Source organism: Plodia interpunctella, chromosome 2 (assembly GCF_027563975.2).
Source record: "Plodia interpunctella isolate USDA-ARS_2022_Savannah chromosome 2, ilPloInte3.2, whole genome shotgun sequence".
Taxonomy (NCBI): domain Eukaryota; kingdom Metazoa; phylum Arthropoda; class Insecta; order Lepidoptera; family Pyralidae; genus Plodia; species Plodia interpunctella.
The window spans coordinates 6,250,690-6,266,293 of NC_071295.1; the positions used below are offsets into that span (position 1 = coordinate 6,250,690).

Below are 15,604 nucleotides of genomic sequence, written 5' to 3' on the forward strand. Positions count from 1 at the left end.
CGGCGCGCGGCGTGGTGCCGATTGCGAAGTCTTCGTTATGTCAGCCTGCGTTCCACTTATGCAACGCTGGCTACCAAACCGATGCAGTTCAAAAACCAGTCCCATACTCTGATGTGCAATTAAGTAGAGTTATAATTTCCTAATTGGAATATGTAGGTAACATCTTTTTCATCGAGTATAACAGTAAGAGCTGTGTGTGCAAGTTCCGAATGTACATAATTGAACTACCTATCTATTCTATTATTATTTTCTACTATCAAATTCTATTATTTTCTATATATATATATATATATATTTATATATTTTCTATAGAAAATAATAGAAAATATATATATATATTTTCTATTATTTTCTATATATTTTTAATTCAATTTGTAATCAATCAATCTATCTATGGACAAACGTCTGAAAATAAATATTTTTTATTTTATTTATTTAATTATATGTAGATAGTAGATACAATTAAATTTATATGAATGTAAATAGATACATTCATTTATCATAACCTGATAGTAGACTAGTAGTGCATGTTTGCTCCGAATATCGAGTGAGAGCTGCGGAGTCTCACCCACGGTCGAGGGGAAAAACTCATAGGTAGTAAAGTTACATAAGAAGTCAATGGTTATTGTTGTTAGCCTCAAAGAATTGAATAAAAAGAATAATAGATACGTAGGAAAAACAAAAAATGCTGCGGTCTTGGGAGTTTCTATCTAACCAGCCCCAGCGTGAATTAAAAAATATATATTACCTTAGCAAAACTGCCTAAATATCTCATATGGGAATTGATTCCTTCCAAACTCTGACTAAACAAATCTAATTTCTAATAAAGTGGGGCAGTTTCCAGGAGGCGGTATGTGATATATTTTTATGTATTACTATTTACTACTTACTAATAAAGTAATTAGATGCTAGTCCACGAGCGAGATGGGACGTTACTATATTCTGGATTTTGTAACAAGGAGTTTGTAAGGTAATCGTGATTTTTAATTGAAAATAATTGACAATATATTTATAACAAAACGTATTTTATTCATATTTTACGGTTCAAAACTAAAAGTGTACTTTTGATATATAGTATATACTTATCAACTTATATAAAATTAAGTCTAAAATAAACATAATTAGTATTATGTATCAAAAAATACATAGATACAATTTTTAAAATATTTATTGGGATTAAAAAAAATATTGTTTTACAACATTGTATAATAATTGTAATTAATAAAAATACATAATATATAAACGCTATTCTCCTAATTCTATATTACATGTGAGTGATTAAATCTTAAGAATAACATCAATGCATACATTAATTTAAATTGACTTCACAAGTTTTTCGAACGTCATACAAAATACACAATAATGTCTTAGCATTAAGTACGCCTATAGTGCTATTACAACTAACAAGTACTCTTGTGCAATAAAGTGTATAAACAAATGTGTGTAACAAACAAATACATACAATTATAATCTACTTCATTCTATTGTTGTTCATTTATATTTTTTTATAATAGAAATAGACTAAATTTCGACCGATAGGTCTAGTACAGCTTGGTTACGTTTTGAGATCATTGTGGCACAAGATAAAGAAAGTATTTTTCTTCATTACAAATTAAAGGTTCCTTACGCCAAAACAAAAACACGGAACCTCTATAAAATTACTCGCGCGTCTGTTTTTCTATCTGTCTATCCAACCTTATCAGCAAGTTGCTCCGAAACTACTGAACCATTCGGAGGCTACTTTTGGGGAGTAAATTAGAAAATCATTATAGGTTTTACTTTTTTTTATATAGAAATACTGCTATTTAACTGTTTTTTTTTTCAAAAACTTACACTTAGCATTAGCAAACTCGAAGATCGGTTAGATGGTCGATTTTCGCATAATTTATTCCAATTTGGCTTCATAAACGTAATCGATTCAATATTTTCGGAGCAAACTAGCTGTGAAGATCGAACAGAAAGTCAGCAAAGCAAGAAAATCAAAGGCCTGACGGAACCCTCTCCAAGCAATTTCAACTCGCTTAACCGATTATTGCTTCATCTACTCAACTAGATTGAGTATAATATATAGTGATAACTACTTTCAACATTTATACACTACATTGTAAAATAGAAAGGTTCAGTTCGTACATCAAATCATGATGAGAAAACCTGATAGCTGGTTGATTTTTTAGTACCCTATTGTGTACCCTATAGTATTGTGTATGCAACCACCTGCGTAGATGGCGGTATTAGTAAGCCATGTCAGGTGTCTTTAGGCGACCTGAATAAAATTTGACACTAGTGTTAGCAAATAAGGTACTCGATAAGAAAGAAGTTAGTACAGACCAGACTAAGAAATTTTACAAATTCTATATGATTTCATCAATAAGCCGAAATTCAACTACCTAGTATTCAGTACCATTATAAAATCCTCTCGCGACTTTCAAATAAAGCTTGATAAAATACGCTATCTAATGTTATAGTTATATCTGATAATTGTCATGAATTCCAAAGCATCAGTATTTTCTAATTACAACGTGACAGTCTTCAATTCCTTCCACTTCATCAGATACAATTCTACGACGAAGGATTTTGGTGGCCAGTTTTCTTTTATATAAATTGTGGTAGCTATGTCACATAGAATACTTTAATACTTTCTAAAATCAATTATCATGTGTAGCATAATTTGTAATACCACATTAGTTTTCGCTTATAAATACAATAAATTGATAAAAATGTGATGGTAGCGTTAGTTATTTTTGTTAGTAGTTATTTTTCATATTTATTTCATGTCTCATTTCGTTTTTCTAGAAGGAAGTCAAGAGGATTAATTGAGATATGTGAACTTTTAACGCTTTATATTTAGACTATTTTCGACTAGAGTTAAGAGGTAACGAGCTCCATTTTGCGGTATTTCTTGCGAAGCGTGGATACGGGGTCCTTGAAGAGAACGGGGTCGAGGCGGAGGCTGGAGCGCAGCAGCGGCATGTAGCCCCAGGCCGCCGCGAACGTGTTCAGGCACGACTGCCGCTGCACGAAGTGCGAGGGGTCGCTCCATGATGACCGACTATCAATAACACGAATATTATGATTGTATCCTTATCCATAGACATATTATAAAACAAAGTCCTCTGCCACGTCTACTGTAGCGTAATGTATACCTGTAGCGGTGTTTGTACCGCCGGCGCTGCGCCAGCTTGAGCGGCGGGCGGCGCGTGAGGTGCGCCACGAGGCAGTTGAGCAAGATGTCCTCGCAGTTGCCGGCGCGCTGCACGGCCAGCCGCAGCGCCGGCGCTATGTTGCCGTACTGTGCTAGGGTCGCACGGTGCACCAACGCCGCGCCCGCCAACACCATCGAGTACGACCCGCCCCATTTGCTACTGTAGCCCCATGTGCCCTGCGAATAACCACAATTTGTAAGTGCACTTAATGTCACAGATCTTGAAACTATACTGTTATTAATCCTTACGTTAACCCCCAGTTGCGTCTTTATGAATGTGATAAGACTCAAAAGCGACGGATTTAGGTACGGTTTTCACCTATAGATAGGCCGGTTTAGGTGTAAAATTTATTATAGTTTTACCCGAGCGAAGCCGAGAAGGGCCGCTAGTCTATACTTTTGGGAATACACGTAGTAGAAATGCTGTTCATCAACTTGATATTATTTGACGGTAGTTCATTTAGCAGGGTTCATTCAGCATTTCAAGAATTCTGCGAACCATTTTTTTGTGGCGTGCATGCGTGCAACGATGCCTTAAGAGTATTGTAAAGTCACCTTAGCCTCATCCCAGTAATGCGTGCGCGCAGGATAGCCGACGATCCGCTCAGGGAAGTGCTGCCAGACGCGGAAGGCGAAGTCGAGCTCCTCGGCCAGCAGCGGCGCGTCGCCGTCCAGCGAGAACACGGCCGCCGTGCGCACCGCCCACAGCGGCTGCCAGCGCGCCGCCACGCCCTCTCTGCGACCATCGATCATCAATGTTTTGTCCTACGACCGGTTGAAACTAATCTAACCATTTTATACTAATATAATGGTTAGATTTTATACTAATAAAATGGTTAGATTAGTTTAACAGTAAAAGAGAAAGCTATAGACCCCAGTTACATCTTCTATTCTAATACAATAAGAGATGTGCTATCAGAAATACATGAGAAGAAACGACACACCGTTGACAGTTTTTGTGCCTCTTCACCCTCTTCACGTGCCCGGCCGGATACAGTTTTCTTGGTATTTGAGTTAAGGTTAAGCATGGTATGGTAGGGACCTTACCCGGCACACTAACGCGACCATCAAAATTTTATCAATGTTTCTTGTAGCAAAGGTACATCAATAGTGGCACATAGGTTTAAGGTTCCTTGTAGTAAGAGAACATTAATAGATCAGAGGGCAGGGCATGACTTGCCGTCTCCACATGGGACCTCCGACATGCACTGTACATAAAATTAGCTAAATATATCTCTTATATCTCTACGCTCTCTTGATACGTTTAATAACTTTGTTAGTTACGTACATTTTGCGAAAAGAGGACATCGAAATAATTTATAGTCTTTCAAGTTTCGATAAGGCGACCCGACTTCATCCAATTTCATTTTATTCCATATTAGCAGACCTACTTGAATACCCAGTACACATGTTTGAGAGCTTACCCCGGGTAGTGAGTGGTGGCGTCGATGACGAGCACGGGCAGCGGGTCGCGGCGGTCGCCGGCCGCGCGCGGGAGTGTCGACAACGACGGCGCCGCGCGGTCGCTGTCCCACACCAACACCACCTGCAATATGCATCGCAAATGCTGCAATACTGCTGCTTACATCACTTCCCATACTCTTGAGTTAATTATATCACAACAAAACCGATTTCTTTGTAAGATTACCCATAAACCTAAAATAAAAATGTATAAAAACCAATTGTTCACAATCATAGAGTCATGTCATGCAGAACCATTATAACATTAACATGATTTCAGCTTAATATGTATGTAATAAACTTTTATTTTTACATTAAAAAATTACATATTTTTTTACAATATTTATAATCATAAATAATAAAGAGATTCCAGCTCGTCGCCGCTTGGAAGGGTTCCCAGAAGGCTACCCACTCTGAACCGCTATGGCAATCCTCTGTGCAAAGTAACTGCCTGCCCTTGGAAGCCCTGTCTGCCCTTGTATGTAATTAAATTGTATTAGGTACGTCATGACAAAACAAATAAGATGGGAAAGTTGAGAACCTTTTCGCAGAACTCGCTACTGGCAATATTTGACAGCAGCTTGTGAAGGGCAGTCGATGTGGTCTGGACGTAGAGCAAGGCGGTGAAGGTGTTGCCTGGGGAAGGGGGCGGCGCGGTGAGGGCCACGGCGGGGGCAGGCAGCGGCGCGGGGGGAGGCGCGGGGGCCGGCGGGGCGGGGGGCGCGGCCGCAGACACCGGGTAGTGCGCGCGAGAGTCGCCGTACGTAGCGAGTGAGCCCAGAGCGCCTGGCGACGCGTTCCAAATCAAAGCCTCTCGTTGTCTCGACGTTCTATGAGCTAATATACGCTCCAACAATATCTGCAAGGTTAAGCGACCGATTAATCGGATTTATATTTTTTTCTATCTTTGTTTGACGTTTGAATGTGATTATGATGCCATGAACCTGCCTGCCTCTGATGTGCTGCGTGTTCAGCATCTTTTTGTTAACAAAAAGGGAAGCAAGTATCACCCCTAAGATTTAGGTAGATCTCATATTTAATAGTTTATAAAATATTTAATTTATAAAGTCACAGATCATATACTACTTCCGGTAGTAAAGATCCCGCACATAATTAATCGATAAAAAATGGCCCTTCGCCATGGCAATGATCATATCGAGTGTGTTATTGCTAACACTGAGGTCAGATTTTATTCATGTCGCCTAAAGGCATTTGACATGACTTTTACGACTATTTACCGCCATCTAGTGGCAGGTAGTCGTAAACTGTCAACCAGTGTGCAGGTTTCCTCACGATATTTTCCTTCACCGGAAGCAAGTGGTGGTCTATGAAAACTACTATATATGAGTCAGATTGGTATACAAACTCATATGGCACGAGTAGGATACGAACCCACAGGCGGGCGTCTTAACTATTACACCACCACCGCTTCACTAGAAGAAATGCAATATTATAATACATACACAGGTATGCAATATTATTTTATTTGTGTGTCGATAACAAACGAAACACTGGTTAAGTTTTCTTTGCCAGAATTGAAACAGTTCAATTGCTTCATCAAAAGCTGCCTTCAAGTATGGTCGAACAAAGGTATCTAGAAAAATGCATTATTTTATGATTAAATTACCTCAATTGTAGTGAACACAATTTTTTCAATGGACGAAAAATATTGCTCCCACAATAACTGTGTTTGCTGACGCAGCGCTAGGACTCGCTCAGGAGGTACTGAACGAACTAACTCTGGAACCTGTCGAAGATTTGTATTGTATATTCAATATTTGTTTGACACTAATAAAAATGATGACAAAATTCATAATCATAAATGAAAGTTTGCTTTTATTAGTATACCTGCAATAGCAGACGTTCGTCTGCCCAAATGACGGCTCGCCGCCAGTCAATGCGCTCGTCAAATGGAAGTCGCCAGCCATTGCTCAGTAACACAGGCACACAACCCGCCGCCAAGGCTTCTAGAAACCGGTAGGAACCGAGCCGACGCCCGCGGGCTACTAGGCAAAACGTAGAATTGGCCAGAAGCTGCTCATAGTCAAATCTGCAAATTGTTTTCCATTCATCATTATACCTATACATTTACAAAGACAGAAAACATTCAGAAATTAACTCACTTGTCATATTCACGATTATCTTCGTCACATCTTTCATCTCTCAAATCCTTCCAAGATTTCCCATGGCGACAGGTGGTTACTAATATTAGATTGTTGCCATCATGCAAATGCCACAGGGAATTTCTTGTTTCACTCCCAATACCATGCACATAGCGCTTTCCTTTAAAAGCTAACAAATGACGGCGCGGAGCCGGGAATGGGTTGGCCGTCGCCGCGGGAGGCACTCCTCCCCTCTCAGGGTGTTCTTTGTGGAACAATGGTAATGATATATCAAACCCATCTCTGAATATAGTCTCTGAAGCACTTGCTCGCGCCAAAATTGATTCACCTGGATCAAATCCCAATGATTCTTCAGAATAGTCTGGCCAAGTACCAGCATACAAATTAAATATAAGGTGGTTTTTACCATTTTTCCAATAAGGTAAACGGGATAATCTTGTGCCTACATCAGGGACATGTTCTGGTGATAAAGGATCAGCATCCAAAGTGTCTACAGCAGGTAAGAATAAGCAAGCTTCATTGGGATCCCTGGTAGCGTAGCGTGACTCTCTAATAACAGACAATACTTTCCGGTATGATGTGCTTACTGGGCCATCAGTAGGATAAACATATATTTTAGGATCATTCCCACATTTTGAAAAATCAAAACATGTTTCCATTCTACATGACTTTGTTGTAGAATGTGGCTGTCTGTGCCATAGAAATGCCACTTCCGATAATTCATCTAAAGTGGCATAGGAAGGAAGCTGATCTCTGCGGCTGTGCACAACTAATTCAGATTTTAGTGTGTGACCCGTAAAGTAACAGAAAAGCAAAAAGATACATGTTACAATAAGAAAAATATATCGCTTTTTGGCCTGCATTTGAATTTATGGAATATTATCTGAAACAAAAATGAATTGGCTAGGTTTGTATTTTATTATATTCATTGGTTTCCAAATTAATAAACATAGATACATTTATATGACTTTATGAGAAATAATAACAGGATAATTCACAACTATAAAGAAGTGAAGTGTTTAATGGGAAGGATATCAGAGCTCTTAGGAAGATGCCCAGTTAAGTAGGATTAGTAATACCTAGTATACACTAAACACTTCTCGCACTAAAATTATCTGTAAAATGGTATCTTGTTGTGTGTTGTCTTATAAATACTACTTACATATTTTCCTAAGACCTAACTGAAAACCTTTCCATTAATCCAAATAATACTATAGTTCATCTACTGACTGGATTTTGATGGAATTGGTTAAATAGATAGTATATAACCTGAAATAGATTTATTGTCCACCTGTGTTGTCAATACATTAAAAAAAAATAAGAGAAAAAAAAAACAAAATACATAAATTTGTTTAAGTATACCTATTTTGAATTCAAATCAAGTAGGTGGGAATTTAATAATTATAAAATTATTAAATTCCCACCTGTACCCCTACTTGATTTGAATTCAAACAACCCCTAACAATAAAATAAAACTAAATATTAAATAAACTGATCACATACACAAAGGTCGACACCATCACTTTTTTAGACTATATCCTCTGCTTTTTAGAGCATAAATTCATCTCCTACTCGATATATATATATATATACTTGATAATTAGAAAAATAATATTACTTTATTTTACCTACATAAACTTAGGTTTCGTAGGTAGGTACCTAAGTAACTATTTCAATGTTTTGACGTTTTGACATATGAATTCAACTCATCTTGACAATGACGTTTTTCTTACAGTCTAAAAGCGTTGGGTAAGTATCTTATTATGTTTTGTAGAATTTAAAAACCATAATCTTGATAGAAATTTCTTTGGCAAAACCATAACTAGACAAAAGATTCTTAAAATTATAATAAGCTGCGCCCCGGGGCTCCGATCCCGTGAGAATTTCAGGATAAAAAGTACCCTATGTGTTATTTCAGGTGGTTTTCTACCCATGTACCAAATTTCATAACAGTCGTTCCAATAGATAATGCGTGAAGACGTATAAACAAACCAACTTACTTTCGCATTTATAATATTAGTTGGGATGGGGATTAATAATAATACCTAAATGGTCTGTGACCTACATTTTAGAAAATTGTTGTTGACCCTAAATCTGGGGATAAGAATATCGTTAAAGTGGCCACACTACACTGCTAGTCGGTTTGAATTCCGAATTCCGAATACAAAAAATAGTATAATAATGTGCATCAGGTCTTACCAATGACCAAAGAAGGTAGAAACCTTATTTGGTCATTAGTTACCTTAGAGAATAGAAATTCTCTAGTAGGTTGGTAACCTACTAATATCAGAATTCTGAATTTGAAAACGTCATCAGGAATCCTGATTCGGAAACCGAATTTATGCGGCCGCGTGGCAGCCGCCTATACAATAGATTGTTCCACGCAAAACGGGTTAAAAAAAATCTTGATTTGTTTTAGTTTTAGTTGATCTATTCTCTTTTAGTGTCAAAAATAATGTCGCTAGTGTAATTTTTGATGATTCTGTTAGCGGTTCGATAAAAAAAATGCTTTTTCGATATATAATACAGCTTGATAATTCATATGAGAACCGCTGTCGCCAAACTGATACAAGAAAGAAAGAAATCATTTATTCGACAAAAATCCAAACATTAAATATTAATACTTAAAAGGTAAAGTACAAAAGAGTATCGAATATAGATCGAATACAATATGTTAACCGAAATGGCGACCAGCTAAGCCTGGTGCCATGGTATCGAGCCAAGGCGCTGATTTTCAGAACCAAGTAAAAAAAGTAGGTCAGGTGGCAAAATAAACAAGTTAATATGTACGGAAACAGAAACAAACAACAGCAAATATTAGAACTAGATATGAGACTAATGTACAAGTGTAGTGAAATAATGTTAATATGATGGAAGGTACGTAAATAGGATAATATTTGAGGAATTTAATATATACTGACTGAGGAAAATCCAGATTTTAGCTGCGGCATACTTGAAACTTCCTTTAAAAGCTGTTAATTTGTGACTCTTGACAATGAGAAGGCCAAGGCTATCTAGAAGACCAGTTTAGCTTTTCTAATAAATATGAGGGTTTACGATATTTAACAATTCCAAAGAGGAGAGTAAATATAGCGGCGTGACGACATGTTAAGCATTTTGCAGAATTGATGAAGGGTGATACATGTTGTCGTGGTGGAATGTAAAAGCAATACCTTGCACAAGCATTTTGAACTTTTTGAATGAGTGCCTTAGTTTTTGCTAAAAGTCGCGGTCCATAAACAGAGTCAACGTAAATTTTGACAAAATTAATGATTCAGTAAGATTTATACGTAGTTTGAGGCAAAGATAATCTCTTATTTTGTATAAGTTTTAAACGATAAAAGCAGTTATGGGAAATTTCTACTATGTATGAATGAAAACGAAGTTCAGAGTCCATCAACAGATCTAGATTACGATATTCTGAAGTAAAAGTAATAGACTGTCCATTTATGTATAATTGTGGCGATTGAGATTGAATTTCATTAATTTGGTGCTGATGATACTAGGCACTATCATATACTTGGATTTATTAGGGTTTAAATGGAGGAAATTCAGTTGAGACCATTGGTTCAACCGGTCAAGATCATTGTTTCATTTTGAAACGGCTGAATTAACACTATCTGGTTTACATTATATATATAATTGAAGATCGTCAGAATACATATGAAATTTAGCATATTTTATATAGTAAGATATGTCTGACATGTAAAGAATGAACAACAAAGTTCCAAGGATGGAGCCTTGCAGGACTCCCCTTTTTACTGGTGATGAAGACGAAACCATGGGAGATCCGTTACTTTTGTAGATTTTGACAAATTGAGAACGGTCACACAGGTAGCTTCGAAACCACTCGAGAGTAGACGCTTCGAAACCATAAGAAGATAGCTCAAGAAGAACAAGGGATGTGAAACACAGATATCAACATTATTACATGTTCTTAAATCTGTTGCGTGAAGATTCATCATGAAAAGATAGTCATCATCTGACACATAGGCGTCCAAAGACTGAGGTGCGGACTGTGCGGTGCTTTAGTTTAGTTATTGTTCTGAGGGTGCGGGTTTACCGGAGTGGATGATATATATCGATGTTTTATAAACACTCGATGTATAGCATCGATGCATCAAATCTAACCGATATATTGCATTCTGGTCGCCGTATAAAAATCGAATTAAATCATTTATTCAGAAATCAACCTATTTCCACGTTATATTCAAAACTAGCGGTCCGCCCCGGCTTCGCTCGGGTAAAACCATATTGCAAATTTAATGGGCGGTATTCAAATTATGTTGGTAATCTTGGCTCATGTGGTAAATAGCAAGGCACTGTTAAACTAACGTAACTAACAACGTTAATGACTGTTAAACTGGTAATGCTACTATTGCGCAAAAATCGCCGCAGTCGTGATACGAATGACGGTTGAATCTGTTCCTTCGTAGGGTTGGTTTCTACTCTCGCGCCCGGCGGCAGATAATGTTTATATTATTGGGGTGCAAAGGTTTAAAAACAAAAAGAAAATTCTTGATTAACTTTTTGGTTAATTTAATAATCTTAATTTCTTGAATTTTCGGTATGAACTCTCTCTAACCTTATAATCTAATTACTACCAGAATTAATTTTATGTTTCACAGACTCAGTGTTTTCTTCTAATTTTGGTTTATTCACATTTCTATTTGAAAATATCTTCAAGATGGCTCGACAGCCAGGGTATAACTCATATTGCACCCTAAGTATTCCCGACTTCAATCGATTTATAACAGGTTCCTCACTTAATGCTAGTTTCAATGCTTGTTCTTTGCTTAAAGTATTTAGATCAACTGCTTTTATTTTCAAATCACATCTATCAGCACCATCAACCTGTAAAATAGTTGACTATTAGTACCTACTATCATTTTAAATTTTCTGTATCAATTTTTATTTACCGGAATTAATTAGCTATCATAATAATATTTTCTCAATCAAAAAGACCCACCTTGCACAGAAATGATAATCCATAATCATCATCAACTTCAGGCCATTTTTGCTGCAAAATGTTTTTATCCCATTTAATTATATCATCCACTGATTGGCATACTCTGTTGGGCGCTTCTAAGAAGCCTGCCCACAACTCTGAACAAAAGTGTGGTGCAACTGGTGACAGCATTATTATTAAATTTGCTAGTGCAATTTCAAATTCTCTGCTTTTGCTTATGACTTCAGGTGGCACTTTATTCTGAAATAAAATATATTTGGTTATTATTTATTATAATCAGGTAAATTAAGAAACATAAGAAAATTTAGTTCAAATCATTTATAAGGGGATCAAATGAAGGATTCGGAAGTTGGAATACACACAGAGTGAACTTAGAGGGTAACTTACCCTCAAAGTATTTGTTAAAGTTTGTAACCGTGATAGACCAACACTTAGCTTATGTGTGTATTTGAAGTGATAGGTTGTAGTTGCGATTATATAATTTCTGGAGTCTCGTAAATTACTCTCATATTTTGCAAATTCTTCTGCAGTCAAAGTTTTATTGGAAGCAGTATCATATCTATATTTCATAAATTCACGTATAGTCAGCCATAGACGATGCTGCCAATTTATTATACCAGGAACAGCTGAAAACATAATCCATACTAATATTATAAAAAGAAAAGATTTTGTATATGTATATGTTTGTAATCAGTAAACACAAAATCTACTTAAATCGATTTTGATGAAATTTGGCATAGAGATAGAAGAAATGATCAGAAGTAACATAGGCTACTATTTTTAAATTATAGTTTTACCCATATAATAATTATTTATTTAACTGCGGCCGCACAATCTATAATTATTACATAATACTTAAAATACGTACTTGCATCAGACCAACGCCGACTTGTAGCCGGGGGGACATCAGCCAGTATAAGAAGACGTGTTGCATCACATCCATATGCAGATAATAATCTTTCAGGGTTTTCTCCGTTATATTTGGATTTGCTCATTTTTTCCCACTGTGCTACTACTGGTTCACCTGTAACCTTCTCTTTAAACTGCTTTCCTACTTTTTCAATACTTTCAGGTGGCAGATATTTGCCACTTGATTTCAACTTATATGACTGGCCCATAACCATGCCTTGGACTAAGAGTTTTTTGAAAGGCTCTTCTGTTGGTGTCCATCCAAGAGAATGTAAAAAGTAACTCATAAAGCGAGCATAGTACAAGTGTAACACTGCATGTTCCTTGCCGCCGATGTAGATGTCAACTGGTGCCTTATTTAATAACTTACTTTTTTCGAATGGCAATGCTTTATTATTGGGATCTAGAAAACGATAGTAATACCATGACGAATCTACAAATGTATCCATAGTGTCTGTCTCTCTTTTAGCATGCTTTTGACATTTTGGACATTTACAATTAACCCAATCATCAATTTTCTCCAATGTTTGAATGCCTCTTGCAGTATTCATAGGCAGCTTCACAGGGAGTTCTTCATATGGCACTGGAACTGTTCCACAAGAATCACAATGCACTATTGGAATAGGTGTACCCCAATATCTCTGTCTAGATATAAGCCAGTCTTTGAGATTAGAACTCACAAAATGGCCTCCAACATTTTTATTTTGTGCAATATTTATGGCTTTTTCATTATCACCATTAATATCAATTGTATTTTTTATTTCTTTTATGGTTATGTTTAAAGTCTTTGCTAATTTCATATCAATTTCATCAGTTGCTGGAGATCCTATGTAAACATCTTTTCCTTCTGGAAAATTAACATTATCAGTAATATATACTGGTAATTCCGAACTAGTGATAGGGTTATAGCACTTCAGTTCCAAAAGATCATTATTATTTATATCTTCTAATAAAATACTATTTTTACTTATAACCAAGAATTCTGCATGTATAAATTTATGTGGTTCTTTTGTCCATACATCAAAATGTTTGTCTACATCTTTTACCTTTAATTTGAAGGTAACTACTACACCATTACATTCACCTATCCAGTGCTGCTGCAAGTTAATTATATCATTCCAACTATCTAAACATTCACTATGTAAACCATCATATAGCTGTTTAGCATACTTTGTTGTTTTAATATACCACTGAGTTAGAACTCTTGATTCAACTTTAGCTCCTGATCTCCAAGAATGGCCCAATTCATCTACTTGTTCATCAGCTAGTACTGTTTTATCAATAGGGTCCCAATTAACTTTTCCCTTAAAAATAAAATTATTGTTACAAGAAGAAGGAAATTAATATGAAATCACTGGAGACATTTCCCTTTTGTACTCTGTGGAAGTAATATTTTTTTGGAACTTTAAATTATTATTTGGTAAAGATATTTTCATTTGTTCCATCTAGAATTAATTGTGATCTCACTTTTATACTTAATACAGAGTACTTTTGTAATATAACAACACTCTGTGGTTGAGAACAGGCAAAATGGTCAGATGACAGGCACTGGTAAGTAGATATATACTGATAATAGATCTACATTAAAAATTATTATTAGTGATCAGGGAAGGCTTTACGACATGTAGCACCCAAGTCAAAATTTGTGATTGATGGATCTGGTGCCATGTTGTGACGTCAAAATGTGATGAAGGCTTAAAAAACCGAGCACTACAGGGAAAGGCAGCCTACATAGTAATCCAATTTAATTTTTTTAGTTTTTTTTTAAATAAATAAACATTATCTCATACATTTTTGTATCTTGGTAAGTACTTACTTTATTTTGGTAAGCCAACCCCTTTTCAAATAATTTTAAAAATATATATTGTGTCCATTTATAGTACTGAGGATCACATGTTGATATTTCTCTAGTCCAGTCAAAATGGAAACCCAATTTTAATAACTGATTTTTCATAGATTGTATGTTTGATTTTGTCCAATCATGTGGTAAAATATTACGCTCTATGGCTGCATTTTCAGCTGGAAGACCAAAGGCATCCCAGCCAATCGGATGGATAACTCTTTTTCCAGTGAGTGTAAGAAATCTAGCTATAGTATCTGATATTGAATAAACTCTCACATGTCCCATATGAAGGTTACCAGAAGGATATGGAAACATTGGAAGTACATAATGATTTTCTTTATTGGAGTCATTTTTATCCAGGGCACATGATACTTCTTTAGCCCAATGTCTTTCAATTTTTATTTTAATATCTGTGTTTATATCTTGATCCTGAAAATCATTTGAATGAACTGGTTATATAGTAAGATATTAAAATGGTTAGTTAATAAAGGCATATAGGTGTACTCACCCACAGACCCAAACTAGTTTTACATCTGCGAAAAAGATAGGAACCCAAAATCACTTTGTTAATACGTTTATTTAATTGTAATCTTATAAAAACCGGCATGACTATTTTTTAAAAGATTACTTCTCGTTTTCCAATAAGTTCAAATTAGTTTTTCAACGCAATATTTATAATGCGAATTACAAAGATTATCCACATTCATTCAAATATAGTAAAGCCTTATTTATAACATTATAATAACAGTTAGTCCGATCTAGGTTCTAATTTTCATACATCCAATTGATTGATCGATTGAATGGGATTCGGATGGCAGCTGTCACAGCTGCACAGAGCAAATGCCATATCGGTGACATTGATATTTCCTACCGCAGAAATATAATTTTATTAGGCTCTTAGTAGGTACAGTCAACATGTTAGAGGTTTCGTACGCGTAGATAGGTGAACCATATTTAATATATAATAAGAACAATGTATTCGCAATAATTCGTTTTGAGTGCTAGACATTGACGTAATAAAATAGTTTCTTTATAAAAATACCAATGAGGCTGTGTATGTAAGTAGGTACTAACACAACAGCAAATATTACCCAAAC

The 15,604-nt window shown here is 36.0% G+C and overlaps 2 protein-coding genes across 4 annotated transcripts; both read right to left on the reverse strand.

Moving 5' to 3' along the window:
* Positions 1 to 2,823: 2,823 nt before the first annotated feature.
* Positions 2,824 to 8,434, reverse strand: ttv (tout-velu). 3 transcript variants are annotated; one of them, XM_064436314.1, is made up of 10 exons: positions 8,290 to 8,434; positions 7,193 to 7,669; positions 6,787 to 7,114; positions 6,512 to 6,713; positions 6,291 to 6,410; positions 5,205 to 5,522; positions 4,627 to 4,748; positions 3,758 to 3,938; positions 3,144 to 3,379; positions 2,824 to 3,049 (listed from the first exon to the last, which is right to left on the reverse strand). In XM_064436314.1, exons 2-10 carry the CDS (start codon positions 7,647 to 7,649, stop codon positions 2,866 to 2,868), a joined length of 2,148 nt encoding a protein of 715 aa, XP_064292384.1. In that variant the 5' UTR covers positions 7,650 to 7,669; positions 8,290 to 8,434; the 3' UTR covers positions 2,824 to 2,865. The 3 variants fall into 3 exon arrangements, with proteins under 3 accessions (XP_064292384.1, XP_053617134.1, XP_053617126.1); XM_053761159.1 differs by having other exon boundaries at positions 6,787 to 7,669; XM_053761151.2 differs by lacking the exon at positions 8,290 to 8,434 and adding an exon at positions 7,949 to 8,062 and having other exon boundaries at positions 6,787 to 7,669.
* A 2,866-nt stretch (positions 8,435 to 11,300) lies between these two features.
* Positions 11,301 to 15,535, reverse strand: LeuRS-m (Leucyl-tRNA synthetase, mitochondrial). Its single transcript, XM_053761078.1, has 6 exons — positions 15,016 to 15,535; positions 14,481 to 14,936; positions 12,624 to 13,968; positions 12,143 to 12,381; positions 11,756 to 11,995; positions 11,301 to 11,640 (listed from the first exon to the last, which is right to left on the reverse strand). Exons 1-6 carry the CDS (start codon positions 15,112 to 15,114, stop codon positions 11,380 to 11,382), a joined length of 2,640 nt encoding a protein of 879 aa, XP_053617053.1. The 5' UTR covers positions 15,115 to 15,535; the 3' UTR covers positions 11,301 to 11,379.
* Positions 15,536 to 15,604: the final 69 nt, after the last annotated feature.